This window comes from Cygnus atratus, chromosome 8 (genome assembly GCF_013377495.2).
Source record: "Cygnus atratus isolate AKBS03 ecotype Queensland, Australia chromosome 8, CAtr_DNAZoo_HiC_assembly, whole genome shotgun sequence".
Lineage (NCBI taxonomy): Eukaryota > Metazoa > Chordata > Aves > Anseriformes > Anatidae > Cygnus > Cygnus atratus.
The window spans coordinates 31,372,962-31,388,878 of record NC_066369.1 but is presented as its reverse complement, the minus strand read 5'-3'; the positions used below and the strand labels follow the sequence as shown (position 1 = coordinate 31,388,878).

At 62.4% G+C, this 15,917-nt stretch overlaps 1 protein-coding gene and 1 long non-coding RNA gene across 3 annotated transcripts; one reads left to right on the top strand and one right to left on the bottom strand.

Annotated features, from left to right (window-relative positions):
* Positions 1-1,382: 1,382 nt before the first annotated feature.
* GADD45A (growth arrest and DNA damage inducible alpha) lies at positions 1,383-2,630 on the bottom strand. Its single transcript, XM_035564400.2, has 4 exons — positions 2,453-2,630; positions 2,250-2,351; positions 1,758-1,971; positions 1,383-1,566 (listed from the first exon to the last, which is right to left on the bottom strand). Exons 1-4 carry the CDS (start codon positions 2,494-2,496, stop codon positions 1,453-1,455), a joined length of 474 nt encoding a protein of 157 aa, XP_035420293.1. The 5' UTR covers positions 2,497-2,630; the 3' UTR covers positions 1,383-1,452.
* On the top strand, positions 1,717-14,020 carry LOC118256952 (uncharacterized). Of its 2 annotated transcripts, none has more exons than XR_004781409.1 (3): positions 1,717-1,778; positions 1,873-1,994; positions 13,499-14,020. It is a non-coding gene; the product is annotated as an uncharacterized LOC118256952 (long non-coding RNA). The 2 variants fall into 2 exon arrangements; XR_004781410.1 differs by having other exon boundaries at positions 1,722-1,778; positions 1,876-1,994.
* Positions 14,021-15,917: the final 1,897 nt, after the last annotated feature.

Here is a 15,917-nt window from a genome sequence, read left to right as displayed (position 1 = left end):
TGCTCCCAGCGCCTGGACCAGGCGGAAAATCACGTAGGGTCGGTGTCCCAGCACCCCAAGACAGCCCGTGCCGGGGCTGCAGAAAGCAGGGCATCTCAGCAGCCACTATTTAGGTCACCGGTGTCCCCGGAGCCTCCCACCTTGGCCGCGGGCAGAGCGTGGGCGCTGCTCTGCCGGCACCCGCGGGAGTGCCGCCGTCAGCTGTCCGGCTCCTTTGGGGCCAGGAGCGGGGATTTCTGCCCTGCGGAGCTCGGCTTTGTGTGGTGTGCGACAACAGGAATGAAAGCAGCTGCTCGCGGGGGCCCTGCGTGCCTGCTGCCCTCCCCGCCTGGCTCTGGCGAGGCGCGGGGAACGAAGCCAGCAGGGAAGAAAGGGGCTCGCAGCTGGCGGGGGGTGCTGCGCCGCGCAGGCGCTGGGGCTGAGGGCAGCAGCGCCGGGAGCACACCGGGTGAAGGGTTCCTGCGAGAAGAAGCCGCGTTTCCCCCATTTTCGAGAAGACTCAACCCCCGCAGGGCTTTCAGAGCGTCCCAAACGCTTCCTGGCGTTCAAACTATGCTTTTAAGTGGCGGCGTTGAAGAAAAATACCCAACATTTCCCGCAGCACGCCGGCTGCTTTTTCGTTTGCTGGTTTTGGGAGGGGCGAGGCAGGAGCCCAGGTGCCATTCCAGGACCAGTGCAACAGGACCGCGGCCGCCCGCCGAGCCCCGGGGACGGGGCGCTGCCGAGCGAGCGAAGGCCACAGAACAGCGCGGAGGATCCGAGAGTCAACTTTATTTCAAAAACAACAGAAAAAAAAAAAAACACCCCGAAACAAAGCATTATCCACTTTTCAGACAATGACGTTAGGGCAGCTGCTCTCACCAGCCGCCTGTTAAAAGGTGGGGTTGGCCAGGACCGGCCGCTCCAGGGGGGGCTGCTTATGAGACCGCGGAGTATAAATAACTTTTTTTTTTTTTTTAAAATCAATATCATAAAATAACTTACTATATATCTTAGCATTAAAAACTCGAGACTCAACATCCCAAAATACGCTAAAAAAACCGGTCGTAAAGCCTGTCGATTAACCTTTGAGCTCTTCGGAGAGCTGAACCAGAACCTGCAAGTCGCACTTTTAAAGAAACCTCGAGGGGCGTTCGGCGGCGTCCTCGCTCCCGGGGCAGGCTCCGGCTCCTCCCGCTGCCGCTCCCAGGCTCCTTCCCTTCGCTTCCCGGCCGCGTCGCTCGTCCTCCGTCCCACGCAACACGAGTCCACCCCCTCGACATTTTTTTTTTTTTTGGGGGGGGGGGGGATTTTTTTTTTTTTTTTTTTTTTTTGCCTTTTTTTCCCCCCGCGCCCCCCCCCCCCCCCCCCCTCCCCTTCCCCAGCATCCTCGCACGAGGGCAGGGGGAGTTTTCCTTCCTGAGCTAAGTGCGAAAGCACGGAAAGCATCCCGCCGACCCCGGCGCGGCGCCGTCACCGCTCGGGGAGGTTGATGACCGGCACCCACTGGTCGGCGTAGCGCCGCTCCCGGCAGAAGCACATGAGCTGACTCAGCGCCGGGTCCTTCCACTGGGACGCGTGGGGGTTCTGGAAAGAGGAGAAGGGAAAAGAGGGATGGGGTCAGCAGGGCGAACGCAACCCTAAATCCAGGCGACAGCACCGCCAAGGTCCTGGGAAGGTCCCGGGGAGGCTCCCGAGGCCGAGCCGTCGGCGTACGCCGACGGCTCGGCCTCGGGAGCCTCCCCGGGACCCAGGCTTCGTCTCAGCCCCGGTCTCACCGTGACCAGGACGCAGTGGAGGTCGGTGGGGGGCTCGGCGCCGGTGTGGGGCAGCAGGAGCTGAGCCAGGCGGGCCGGGTTGCTGACCCGCAGGATGTTGATGTCGTTCTCGCAGCAGAAAGCCTGGATCAGGGTGAAGTGGATCTGCAGCGCCGCGTCGCCGGCTTCTTCCTCGTCCGCCGCCAGCAGGCACAGCACCACGTTGTCCGGGTCCCTGCGGGGACACCGCGGTCAGCGGTACCGGGGGGGGGGGGGTTACCGGGAGCACCGGGGGGGGGGGGGGGGTCCACCGGGAGGGTTTACCGGGAGGGAGGGGGGTCATCGGTAGGGTTACTGGGAGCACCGGAGGGGGTTACTGGTGTCACCGGGGGGGTCACCAGGAGCACGGGGGGGGGGGGGGGTCACCGGGAGGGTTACCGGGAACACCGGTTGGGGGGGGGGGGGGGGGTGTCACCGGGAGCACCGTGGGTGGGGGGGGGGAGAAGCACTCACACGTTGAGCAGCTTAGCCGCCTCGTAGACGCCCAGGGTGAGGCTCCGCTGGCTCAGCGCCTTGCTCAGCACCTCCTCCAGCGCGTCCCCCGCCTGCTCCATCCTGCGGGCGGGCACACGCCGTTAGCACCGGGGGCGGGGGGGGGGGGCACCGCCAGCACCGGGGGGACACCCCCCGCCCCCCTTGCACCCCCCGGTCCCTACCTGCCGGCCGTGCGGTGCTCGCCAGGCAGCTCCTCCAGAGTCATAGTGCGGCCAGGGCAGCAGGGCACGGGAGCTCCGCCGCCGCCGCCGCCGCCGCCAGCCCCGGGGCCGCTCCCGGCCGCCCCCGCCCCTCCCGTCCCGGTGCCGGCCCCGCTCCCGGTCCCCGCTCGCCGCGCGCCGCCGCCGCCTCTGCGGACAAAGGCGCCCCGCGGGCGTTGTCCTGCCCGCGCCCCGCCAACCCGCGCCGCCCTCATTTGCATGCGCGCGCGCCATTGGTTCATGCAAATGAGGCCGCGCCCCGCCCCCGCCTCCCCCACCCCCCCCCACCCCCCGGCCGCCTCTCGCCTTCCCCCAGGCGAACCCCGCGCTGCCGCCCGGCTGCCACGGGAACCGGAGGGGCCGCCGCTGCTGATTGGATGAGGGGGGAGGGGGGCGTGGTTTGTGGGAAAGGGGGCGGGGCCTCCGGCGCGCCATCCCGGGGCGGCGCGCCAAGGGCTCCCCACTGCTGCCCGGTCCCACCGGGTCCTGCACCCGGGAGCCTTCCTCCTCCTCCTCCTCCTCCTCCTCCTCCTCCTCCTCCTCCTCCTCCTCCTCCTCCTCCTCCTCCTCCCCCCCCCGGCCTGCGCTCCCCGCAGCTGCCCAAAGCTTGCCCCTTACGGCTCAGCCCCGCAGAGCCCCCACCAGGTCCTTGGCAGCGGGTGCTGCAGGGGCAGCTCGCAGCCCTGCTCTGCTGCTGCTGCTGGGCGCCCGTTTCCCGGAGCAGTGCCTGGGTGAGGCTGAGGAGCTGGGCTCGTGACCCCGGCACCTGGCTGGGGGATGCTCAGCTCTGGGGAACGCTCAGTGGGTGGGATATGCTCGGCACTGGATGATGCTCAGCACCGCGTGGTGCTCAGCTCTGGGGGATGCTCAGCTCTGGGCAATGCTCAGCTCTGGGCAATGCTCAGCTCAGCACCGGGTGATGCTCAGTCCTGGCTGATGCTCAGCACCGGGTGATGCTCAGCACTGGGGGACGCTCAGCTCAGCACCGGGTGATGCTGAGCACTGGGCACGCTGCCTGCCACCACTTCACCAACCTTTCAGGGCATAAAGCCTGGCTCTGGGAGGGCTTTGCACAGCCAAACGCAGAGCCCTGGGGGCAGACACTGCCAAAGCCCTTTGGGGATTGCCAGGAGGGTGCCCGAAGGTCAGCCCTGGGTGACTCCCGGTGCCCCACATCCCGCGGCGGTGCCCGACCCCTGGGGCGTGCGGGAGAAGCGCTCAGGTGGGGGCGGCAGATGGCAAGGCCCCGGCGCAACAGGTGGGAGCTTTGTTTGGTGGCCTCCGAATTAAGTCCGCTTCATTTGCCCTATCTCTAATAGCAACCGGAGCCCCAGAGCTCGCCGCAGATCAGATTATACCCGCAGACGGGCTGTCGGTGCGGCTCCGGCGCAGCTCAATCTGTCTGGGAGGGAACCGAAAAGCAGCTGGGGCCGGTTTGATCTCTCGCCGGGTATCAGCAGCTCCCTGACCGCCGGCAGTGCCCGGGGACTGTTTCCTTTTCCAGTTCTCCCGGCTGGAGGCAGGCAGGTCCCTGCCTCACCCCTGCTGGGGCAGGTGCTGGGCCGTGCAGTGCCGGGGCCGTGCAGCGCCGGTCCGCGGGTGGCTCCCCGGCAGCAGGAGAGGCCCCAGCCCCGCGCCCCCGGGCCGTGTTTCCCCGCCGCCCGCTGGCCCTGGGTAGCTCTGGTGGTGCAGGGCGATTGGCAAGAGGCCCGCTCGGGGTCCTGCGCCCGCGCCTGACGGGCGCTGCACGCACCGTGCTGCAGGAGGAGGTGCTGTACCAGCACGGGACAGGTGTCCTGCCTGTCAAAGCCTCGAGTTGTTTAAGTTTTCGGGAACGAGACCAAAGATCGAACAGTGTCGGTGAGATGCTGCCCGTGGCCCGGCCTCACCAAACGAACGGGAGCGGTGGGAGCAGCGCCGGCAGCTGGCCCCCCGAGCTGCTCCGCACCGTCCCCGAGCTGCTCCGGCTAGCAGTGAGCTGCACAAACGGCAGGGAGAGGGGCTCACGGGTTGCCCCTGCTCCTGCTGTGTCCTGGCTGGCACCGTCCAGCCCGAGACTGCGGCTCTGCTGGGGAAGAGCAGCCGTGGTGGGATGCGCACCCGCACGCAGCCGCTCGGCACCAGGCCTGCAGGGAAGGACGAGGCTGGCAGGTAAATAATCCTGAACGCCGGGCAAGGACAAGAAAATCAGGCTAGTTTGCTCACAGCAAGGGAAGTGATTCCTCATTACTCACCCACATCTCCAAAATATCCGCAGAAGCATCCCTCTGCCCGGCCTGCCCTCTGCCCCAGCCCCAGGCTGGGATGCCACCCGACGGGTTTGCGTTGGCCCTGAGCTGACCACGTCCACACCGAACATCCCCTGCCCCAGGCTGCCCCCTGCCCCTGCAGCTCCCTCTCCACCTGGCTCCTTGCTGGCCCCGCGCTCTCCTGTCCCCGTTTTGCAGCAATGTCCCCGTCCGCTCCGCGGCCCCTGCCTTGCCGCCGTCCTGCACGGGGCCGTGCCCCCCAGCACCTCTCACCCGCCCCGCTGAGCTCCCGTTTCCCCCAGCCCTGCTTCGTGAGGGCCCTGGGCTTGGGGTTTTGGCCGCCGTCACGGAACCGTGCTGCCCACACGCTGAGCACCAGAAAGCCCCAGCAGAGCTCGCTCCGCGGGGCCGCGCGCCCTGCCTTAGCGCTGCAGCTCCCCTCCGTCAACCTGGCGGGCCGCAGGGGCGGCAAGCGCTTCTGCAAAGCAAACACCAGCTTGCACATTCCCCGGCTGCCCCGCCGGCCCCGCGCCGCTTTGTTTGCCCTGCGGCACCGCTTCCAGCGCCGCGGCCCCCCGAGCAGAGCCGGGCAGGGCCGGGGGGCGCGGGACGGGGCACGGGACGGGTCCTGCCCCGCGGGGTTAGCAGCTCCCGGCCCCGCTGGCAGCACGCCGGGGAGGCGATGAAACGGCTGATGCGGCAAACCCGGCAACCGGAGTGTGCTGCGTGGGCGCTGGCCGGGTTGTGGGGTGCTGGGAGGGCTTTGCCAGGTCCCCTCTGCACGGGACGCCCGGCTCTGCCCTGACCCACGCCACCGGCACTTGTCCAGGGGGTGGGCGCAGGGATTTGGGGAGCTCGCCCCAGCAAGCCGAGGCAGAGCGAAGCTGGGTTTCTGAACAGCACTGGTGTGCTGGGGGCCAGGGAGCGTGCGCTGGGGGGGGGACAAAGTCCTGAGCGTGGAGAAGGCGAAGTCCTGGGTATGGAGAGGGCAAAGTCCCGAGCATGGAGGACGCAAAGTCCTGATCACGGAGAGGGCGAAGTCCTGGGTATGGAGAAGGCAAAGTCCCGAGCGGGGAGGGGGCTTCGCCCCTGGGCTGTGTTTGAGGGCCTGGTTCCTCACCTGCAGCCCCGGGGTCGGTGACGGCTGTGCCAGGCCCTGCACTTGCAGAGCAAATCCCCAGGGAATGGGGAGCGCGAGGGGGGCCCCCAGGAGTGCCCCACACCTGGCTCCTGATGAATTCCCGATTTACTCCCGGCAGGCAGGAGGCCCTCAGCATCCCTCCTCCCGCAGCATCCCTGCAGGCAGGAGCTCAGCACCCCCGCAGCGCAGCAGGATGCTCGGCGCACGAAGCACCTCGGGGTCCCTCCGCCCCCCCCCGGCCCAGCGGGGCCCCCCCCGGGCGGCTCCGCAGCGCCCCCCCCCCCCCCGGACCCCCATCCCCTGCCGGTCCCTGGGGACCCCCTGGCTCCCCCAGCGCCGCCCGGCCCCGGGCCCCCGCCGCCCGTGGGCCCCCCCTGGCGGCCGGACCCTGCCCCTGGGCCGGGGGGGGGGGCGCCGGGAGCAGGGCTTGGGGTCAGCCCCCGGCCCCCTTCCCCCTGCCTTTCTCAGCAGCATCAAGGCTGCCGGGGTCTGACCCCCTGCTCAGTGCGCACAAGGTCCTAATGAGCGCCGTAAGATGGTTGTTATTATTATTATTATTATTACTACTACTACTACTATCACTGTTATTATTTATTTTTTTTAAATAAAGTGCTCGTATGAAGAAAGGCAGCGCTGCTGCTCCAGGTGCGGGGTGCTGGAGGCTCCCCCCTGTCCCCGAGCAGCCTCGCCAACCCGATCCCTCCCCGGCCGTCCCGCTCGGGGTGCTCGCACGCCGAGCCCGCAGCGGCCGGCCCCGCTGGTTTTATTTTCCCGTCCCGTGGGAGCTGCCAGCACCTTCCAGCAGCTAATTAACCGGAGGATTTTTGCCTCTTTCTCTGCTCGCCAGCAGGCTCCGGGCGGCAGGCAGGCGGCTCTCCCCGATGCCCTCTGCCCGGCTGCAGCGGCACGCGCAGGGAGAGCCAACGCTCCTGCTGCCGGCACCGCTTGGGCCGCGCAGCTCTGCCCGCCCTCGCAGCGGGGCAAACGGGCGCTTTGAACAATTTCCCACTTCTTCTGGGCCCTTTCTGGGGGCTGCCGCCCATCGCCCAGGCAGCGGGGTCGGGCGCGGGGAGGAGCGGCTGCGACGAGCCCCCCGCGTGGCCCGGCAGTGCTGGCACCCCAGAGCCGGGCCGTGGGCTCCTCTTTTCCATGGGAATCCCGTTTGGGGGTCTGGCCTTTCCCATCTCCCGGCTGGGCACAGGGTGCTCGTACACCAGGGGAGCTATTATTGAACGGTATGTACTTATATAGATGTATTCGGTATGTTTATAGCCATGTATAAGTGGTATACACACAGAGCATACACACGATAATTATATATGGTATACACAACAGGATGCTGCGAAGAACATGGGTATGGAACAATACCCCTAAATATACAACGCCTGACCTGGCACACCACGCAGGTGTTGGTTTTGCATCTGCACAGGAGCAGCGGCAGGAAGGCAGCCCGGGGGTGGGGGGATGCTCCGCAGGGCTGCTCAGGAGCCGGGGGTGACGCTGGCACCGAACGGCCCTGGCTTTAAGCACCGCACGAGGGCCGGCTGAGGCCCAGTGAGAGGAGATCCCTTTAGGAAAGGTGCCGCGGGGCTGGAGGAGCTGGGCAGGGTGGGTGCCGAGGGGTGGGCAGGATGCGGCCGTTCCCCGCGGCACGGCGGCTGGCCCGGCGCGGGTGCCGCTCCCCACGTAGCCGCCTGCTGCAGCCAAGCTGTTAATAGCACTTTGTTCTGCGCCTCTTTCATCAGCGGCACTCGAAGCAATTCACAGGCGGTGATTTGGGTGTGCAGCACGCCCACGGTGAACGCAAATGCTCTTTTTTTTTTTTTTTTTTTTTTTTTTCTCCCCCCTCTCCGTTTTCACACGCGTGCGGGCTGGCAGAGAGGTGCCCGGGTTGCCAAGCGGGCGCAGCGCTGGGCACTCCGGTGTCCCAGCCGTGCATCGGGGACGGGGACGCTCCCAACCCCATCCGCCTGAATCCTCCCATCCTTCTTCCGGGCCTCGAAATCTGTCTCTGGAGACGTTTGTGGTCAGGCTGCGCCGAGGCGTGTTCCCCCCGCGCCCCCTGCAGCCACGGGGGCTGGCCGGGACACGCGCCCCGTTACCGCAGCGCGACGCCCCGCGCTGTGAACCAGGACCTCGGCCTCGGGCACCGCGCTTATCGCAGCCGGCAGCCCCTGTGCCGCTTTATCCGTCCCAGCAGCGCTGCCCCCCCACGGGACGAGGGTGCTGGGGCAGGGCAAAGAAGGGAAGCAAGCACGGCGGGTGGAAGCCACGGCGCGGGGAGGTGTCGGAGGTCTCGCTGCAGGTCCTGGGCTGGGCAGAGCGTCTCTCTCGCTCGTCTCGTGTGCACACAGGGTCTGGTGGTGAGCGGGAGGGTGGCGGGATGCCAGCCGAAGTCGGGCAGGAGCTGAGGATGCTCAGGACCTCCCCGGAGCATGCCTGAGCCCAGGCCAGGCGGTGCCACCAGCGCGTGTCCCCGGGCAGCGCGTCCCAAAGCGGGCAGCGACCGACCCCACGGGACACCTCCCGCATGCTTCAGCCCCCGTAAGCTCCCTGCCCGTGGGACGGGGCCCTCTGCGCGGGCGCTGCGGCCAGGGGAGCCGCGCCTGTGGTGCAGGGCAGGGGATGGGGACAGGGAGGAGCAGGAGCAGGGAGGAAGCCTTGGGAGCTGCCACCGGAGCTGAACATGCGACAACAGCCCCGGGCTTTGTTTGGGCTGCACCGGTCAGGCAGCCCATGCTGCTCATTAGCAGAGAGCCGGGGTAGTTCCCCTGCCTGTAATCACCCTAATGAGTAGTTGTCTTGCCCATCTGCAGCAGAGGCAATGCCGTGACCTGTTTTCAGGCTGTTTGATCTTGTTCTCCCCGAATTTCCCCGCCGGGGCGAGCCTGCCGCCGCAGCATGCGTGCCGGAGCACGTGCGGGCCGAGCGCGCCCAGCAGCGGCACGTTCGCCGGGGCCGGTGTCCCGGCTGCAGCTCGCTGGCATCGCCCCGAAACGCGCTGCGTGCGCCCTGCTCGCCTCCTGGGAGCGCGAGCCTAATTAGCGCGTGACAGCATCAGCGTTAATGGCTCAGGCTCACCGCCCCGGCCTGACATGGGGCTGGAGGAGGAGGTAATGCCTCCTGAGCCGGGACGCTCCTGGGCACCCCTGCCTGCCCGGCGCGTGCTGCGGCCGGGGAAATCCACACCACGTTTAGAAGCTCCCCTCCTCGCCTCTCGGTGCCTTCACGCACGGACCGTGGGCGCCTCCGAACCACCACGGCCACCGAGGGCTCGGGCTGTTCCCCGTTCCCCAGCCACCTGCAGCCCGAAAGCGCTGCACGTCCTCCCCTTGCTCCTCCTCCGGCTGGGAGGGCGGCCTCGAAACTCGGGTCTGCCAGTGGCAAAATTTGGGAAAACGCCCAGAAACGCACAAAGAGCAACGCCTTCCTCCCAGGAGCGCCGCGCAGGGTGGCAGAGGGTTTTCCTTGGCCTCCCGATGCCGTGTGCGGTGCTTGATTTAATCAAAGAGAGCAGAGCAAATAAGGGCCTGGGGGTGGCATGGGGGGGGACGCGGGGGGCTGCGGATCGTGCCCGTGCACCGTCCTCATCCCCGCAGGGAGCAGCGCGTGCAGGCAGTGCCGGGGGCTGCTCTGGAGGGCGTTTGGGCTGGGACAAAGGTCCCGCAGTCATTCTGCACTGCTTTTTAGGTTAAATCCGGGCGGTGGGAGGGCGAGCTGCGGGGCTGGGCTGACAGCACTTTTTCTATCACGTTAAGGAGGCGATTTCTCGGGGGCCGGGGTGTGCCGCGCTCCCAAGTGTAACCAGGATTGAGCCGGATGAGATGGTGGCACGGCGAAACCGCCAGGCCCTTTCTCTTTGCGCCACGGAGAGGGCTCCACGGAGAGGCAGCGAGGCCGGAGCCCAGCGGCTGCGAGGCTCGGTGGCCGCAGGCAGGCTGGGGACGGGGAGTGGGACGCCGCATGAAGCCGCGGGCTCCAGGGCCAGCACGCAGAGAGGACGGGCTGGTTTGTGGCGCGGGGACGGGCTGGGCTGCCGGTGGGGCTGGAAGCGGCGCTGCTCAACGTGCCGCCCTGCATGGCCCGGCAGGCGCTGGGGGCCGTGCCGATGGCTTTCCCCAAAAGCCCATGGGCTGCAGGCTGCTCTGGTTCATGCTCCAGGGGAAGGCCACCGGCATGGCGCAGCAGCAGAGCACCGAGCACGTGCTGCAGGGAAGCAGCGGCCAGTCCTGCCCCCAAACCCGGGCAGCACCGTTCCCTTTTCCCCCCCTTGTATTTGGGCTGCTCCCTGCACGCAGCCAGAGAGCTGATCCAGCTTAAAAATAATAATGCGGACCAAAAGAAAAAAAAAAACAAAAAACAAAAAACAAAAAAGAAAACGAGTGTGCTTGCTTTTTTCCAGCCAGCCCCGCAGAAAAGCGGCCGTGGCAGCAGCAGCCGCGATGGGAAACTGCCCGTGGCCGCGGAGGCCGGTTCAGCCGGCAGGGAAGAGCAGCTCCCTGCCCGGGCAGCGACCCGCCGGCCCACGGGATTTGCTTTGGCTTGTCCCGGGCTTCGTGGCACTGCTGCTGGCCCTTTCGCTGCGGCACCGTTGTGTTCCCTGCTCTTTTCCCCAGCGACACCCGTGGGAAGAGCCGCCACGGGTGCTGCGCCTGCTGCGTGCTCGGGCTGGGCTCCCACGGCACCGCTCGCCCCACGGTCGCGGGTTTTTAATTCCCGACGGGTGCTGCAGAGCCCTTGCCAACCTGCTCCCCCCCCCCCCCCCCCCTTTCTCTGCAGATCTCGGAGGAAGGGGAAATGTTTTTTTCTCCCCTTTTCCATCTTCTGAGCGTGGGAGGGCAGCGGAGCAGTGCCGAGGGGTGCGCAGAGCAGGGCTGGCAGGAACGAGCGCCACAACGGGGGCTGATAAAAGCAGCGCTCGGGCTCCCTGACCTTCTGCTCCTTACTGTTCCAGTGCTCGTTTTCTGAGCTAAAAATACCTTTTACCTTGACTGCTGTTAAGGAGGAACTCCCGCTTTGCAGGTTGTTTGGGATTCGAGGGAAGAAAGAAGAGGCAGGGCTCAATTAGCCTGGCTGAATTTACAGGCCAAGTTCTGCGGCTGCATGGTTTGCTCACTTGTCTGGTGCACACTTTGATGCACGCAGCAGGACGGGCCTTTTTTACTTCTCCGTGCACGTACTTGGTGTTGTTATTCCCGTGTTTACAGCCCTCGTCATAACGACACTGCTGGTTTTTCTGCTCTCAAAAAAGCCCAGTGCCGCGCTGAGATGAGCGGAATATCCGGGAGGACAATGCGGCGGTGCAGCTCGTGCGGTGCGGCTTTTCTGAGCTCTGCCGGACCTCTCCCGGTCATTCCCGTTGTCCTTCTGCTCGGCGCTGTTTAATTCTGGGACTTTTTCCCATTCGGAACCCCTGTGCCAGGAATGCACCAATGCACACGGCTCAGTAAAAAGGGCTCTGTGTTCCTGCTACCTGCTGTATTCACTGCGATGAGCAAGCAGCGGCAAGCACCAGGTGCCTCTTAGTTAATGCAGTGTGCTTTTAATTGCAAAAAATTAAGTGTAGGTAGGCTGCTTGTTTTTCTTCCACCGTCTGCTATTTCATACTCGCCAGCACCCATATTCTTCACCCACAAGAACTGCCACAAGTAGGTCATCTGTCACACTTTTCCCCCCGAGCTGTCCCTGCTCAAGTTGTGCAATGCTGTAGAGCACCGCGTTTTGAGCGCTTGGTGTCTTCCTGCAGCAAGTCGAAAATCCAGTGAAAACAACTGCAGAAAAACTGAACAGAAAGTTGCTGAAGGTACTTTGTGGTACCATGATAACGTGGTATGTTAAGTTTTTCTTACTGTTCTCAAGTCCTGGCTGTACTTGACTTTATTCAGAAGCAAATCTAATATTTTCTGTATAAGAAACCGGAGCATTTCGTATGGCCTGGGAAGTGATCCACCTCAAAGAGAGCCCGAGCAACCTCCTCCTGGTCGGCGTGCTGTGTGTGATGGCGGGGAGTGACGCACGCATCTGGAGAAAACCAGCAACACGGCTTTGTAAATGTCCTTCAGCCAAAAAATAGGAAAAATGCATCTCAGAGATGGAACAAAGACCCAAACGGGTTCTTCTCCCCCTGCCCTGAACTTGCTGCGTTTCCTCTTCTTGCTTAATAAGCAGACAGCCGACAGCTGCTGGCAAAGCTTGAAAATAGCCTAAGAGTGTAGCGTGTCACAAAGCACGCCGAGCCTCTTTTGGTCAGGAGCGCCGAGGGGCTCCCTAGGTGGGTTATCTATAGGCCAGCTTCGGGCAAGCGGCGCGGCTGCCTGGCCCGGCCATAAATAGCACCCGCAGCCCGCTTCTGCGGCTGGTGGGAGCGCTGGTTCTGCGCCGGCCCTGAACAATAACGGGTAAGATCAGGCTCTGCTCCCCCGAAGCCCAGCACTTCCATCCTGTCATTGATGCCAGCTCCTGGAAGTCGTCTGTGCATGTTTCAATTACCCTCTAACGACCGCATCAGCAAACAGCGCTAACGAAATGACTGTCCTGAGACTGCCGTGCAGGGTTTCGGCGATTTGGAAGCCGTAACATAAAAGTTACATCCCTGATTAGAAGCAGAAGTGCTGTGTTAATAGTCCTTGGCTATTTAATTCCCAGGCTATGGCTGTCTGCCGTTCAGGTTTTCAGGACCGATTGCAGTTGGGCATCACTGAGCGTGCACAAATGTTTCTCCAGATGAAAATTTTGCCATGCAGCAGACGTCGACAGAGTCACAAAGCCCCAAACCTTGTCACCAGCCCTTCTCTGGGCTGGCCACAGCGTCAGCCCTGTCCTGAGCACCCCGGGGCCAGGACGTGGGGAGCTGCGATCCACCAGCAGCTCTGCTAGGCAGGAGCCTCCGGCGCCCAGCTGTGTGCAGGAGCATGGAGGGATGTGCCTGTCCCCGTACAGCAGGCAGCTGTGTGAGCAAACTGCGCCTGTGGCTGACAGCCTGCGGCGTGCAGAGGAGCTGGGGCCGATTCTCCAAGAAGCGTTGGTGGGGGGGGCTTGGCCGTGGTTGCTGCTGGCTGTCCTGAGCTGCCCGGTGCGGTGCTCTGGGTGCTGCCCCTTCGCCCTGCGCTGGAAGCCAGCCCCGCTTATCTGCAGCACCACGGCCCAAAAAATGGCAGGCAGAAAACCACCTTCTTCACCGAGTGCCTTTCCCCTGGCTCTGCCCGCTGGTGTCTCCCCAGTAGAAAACACGTGTTGGTCAAGCTTCCTAAGGAAGCAAGGCATGTCCAAACCGTCAGCCTCAGCCACCCTCCCCGTCTCCTCTGAGCTCGCTGCCCAGCAGATTTGACAGGGCACCAGCGATTCGGGAGGCCTTATCTTCCTGTGAGCCTTGTGGAACTGGCAGCTGGGCGCAGCCGATGCCCCCGCAGAAGGGCAACGCTCTGGACTCTGCGAGATACCAGCGAGCCCTCGGGAGCCCACCCAGAGCGCCCCAGGTGTAGGCAGCCAGGCCTGTCGGTTCTGCAGCTCACAGTCACTCGTTAGACCCAATATTTTCTTCATTTTTTTTTTGTTTTCGAGGGACGCAGCCAGCCGCCCTTCACACCCCGTCGCGTTTCCTGTCTGTTTTCCCCACAGACCACAGCCCGCCCGCCTGGCCAGGCGCCGGAGCCCTGCCTGACCCCTCGGTGGCATTTCAGCTCCGAGTTCCTCAGAGAGACAGCGGCAAGAACGTGGGCCAGAGGCCTCCCCAGCTGCTGTGTTTGTCCGGGGGGTGATGCACAACTGTAAAGTGCAGTCCTGACCAGGAAAGGCCGGAGGAGAGAGCTGCCACGTAAACGTCTGGGTTGGGATTTCTGCAGCGCTACGCCGGGTGTGCCTGTCCAGTGAGGCAGAAGTTATCAGCGCGAATGTGGCGATCAATGAATTTTCAAATACGAAGTGCCTGAAAACTGGGCCCCGTGTGGCTAGTAATTTGGCCTCTTTATTGCAAATGCCCACATGCGAGCGGACAGCGTGTGACAAAGCACGCGGCTTCCTACCGTGCACCCTTCAACTTTGTTTTCTTGCTGTGTGGAATAAATACATCTGGTTGTTGGTGATCATATACACATGATAGCCGGTTTATTTCTCAGTTTATATTAAAATATTTTGAATCTGTTTTGTGTGTGCTTAATTCAAGGTGTGACTCCAAACCCATTAGGCCATAACTTCACTTGGGAAATTTAGGAATACTGAATATATCTCGGCTTGCTTTGTCTATGGCGGGATTTCATTGGGTGCTTAGAAGACACTAGAGTGCAGAGCTCTTCGTATGGAACCAGTATAACAAGCGGAGGTGAAATATGCACAGTCCTTGCAAAACCAACAAAACATAGATGCTGTGACTTCCATTCGAGTGAAAAATCCTACAGGCAGGTGACTGAGAAATCCATTTGTGTAATCGAATGCCATCTTACAACCATGAAGCCGTCCATGCCATCTAGCAAGCAGCACTTCAAGGCTCTGAGTGAGAATGCTTGTATTTTATTAATAAAATGTATGTGATGCAATGCAGACTCAGTGCCTGTGACGGAGCAGGATGCTGAAATGGGTTCCAGCTTTTCCCAGAAAACTTCTGCCCTGGTTTTTAATTATGTGCGCGTATCGTTTGGTGATATTTGGTTCATTCCAAAAGCAAAAAGGCTTGCTTGAGGAAAATATATTGAGTTCTGAGGATTTAATTTGCGGTGATCACTTAAAATATCCCAAGAACAGCATGAGCTTCTTATGTGAGAGATCCGGTGCTTCAAGAGGGGCTTCCTCAGAAAAATTAGAAATATCATCCTTGCTGAGGATAAACATAATTATACAATCAGGTACCACCAGGTTCTGACATATAGAAAACAGTATTTTAGAAGGAGATGTCAAGTATGTGCCAGTTAAGTATGTTTTGATTTTTAGGATGTTTATTATTTCCACTGAGAATAAACAGAAGTAATGACTAATTAGTACTGCTAATATTTACCATCTTGTTTTTCTGACAACTTGATATTGTCTTGTAATTGTAGCTGCTAATTAGAAGAATATAATTGTTAATGGAAGACGGAAATATTACACCTCTAAGCTCAAGGTAAATATTCAAGGTTGTGAAACAACAAGTTTTATTGGTTTTAACAACAAATCTCTTAAACCAGTGTTACTGAAGTTGCATTCGATGACACATTTATCGCAGTGCTGCTTTAAAAAGCCATTTAATGCTAGTGAGAAGTGTCAGATTCACTGCTTTTGAATGCAAAAACAAACACTATCTTCACAAGAGCAACACGTCCCTCTGGTAACTCGATCCCTTGACAGCAGGACTGTGTCCGCGCTCCAGCTTGCCCAGCCACCACGTGCAGCGTGTTCCTGTAACAATATTCACCCACACGATGTGTGATGTTCACGGTGTGCACAATTTTATTTTAAAATCAAACTCCCCCAGGGGGACACGGAGCAGTGCCGGTGGCAGCTGCTGTGGGGACGAACACACGGAGGCCTTGTGCACCCAGGGCGCGCATTCCACTGCCTGCCCCCGTGGCCTTCCCCTCACGAACGGTTTTTTAGGGGGCCACAGGACAGCAGCAAGGGGCTCCCTGAGCGCACGCCTTCCTTAGGGGACACACGAGCACGAAGCGTGGGTTCGTGAACGGCCATGTTCCCCTCAGCAGCGTGGGGCGGCCTGACGGCAGCGGCGCTTTGCTGCAGGCGGCCTGGCTCTGAGCTCAGTGTCTGTATGTCCAGGTGCTTTGTGGCACTTGTACGGCGCAGTGTGTTCAAAAGCGCGTTTGTTTTTCCAGGTTTGGGGCTTGTTTATTGACAGGGCCTCGAAACTGACTAAATTAACTGCTGTCACACCAACTCTGGCGACACCCGCGTCCTGGCGGGCGGGGGCGACAGGACCTGGCTGGGGCTGCCCGTGGAGCCGCCCGCGCCCCCCAGCAGCCTGCCAGCGGCTCCCGGCGCCGGCCACGGCGAGCTCCGCTCCCGGCCGCCCCTTCACCCCTCGCCCGCCGCCCCCCCTGAGGCGACCCCCCCG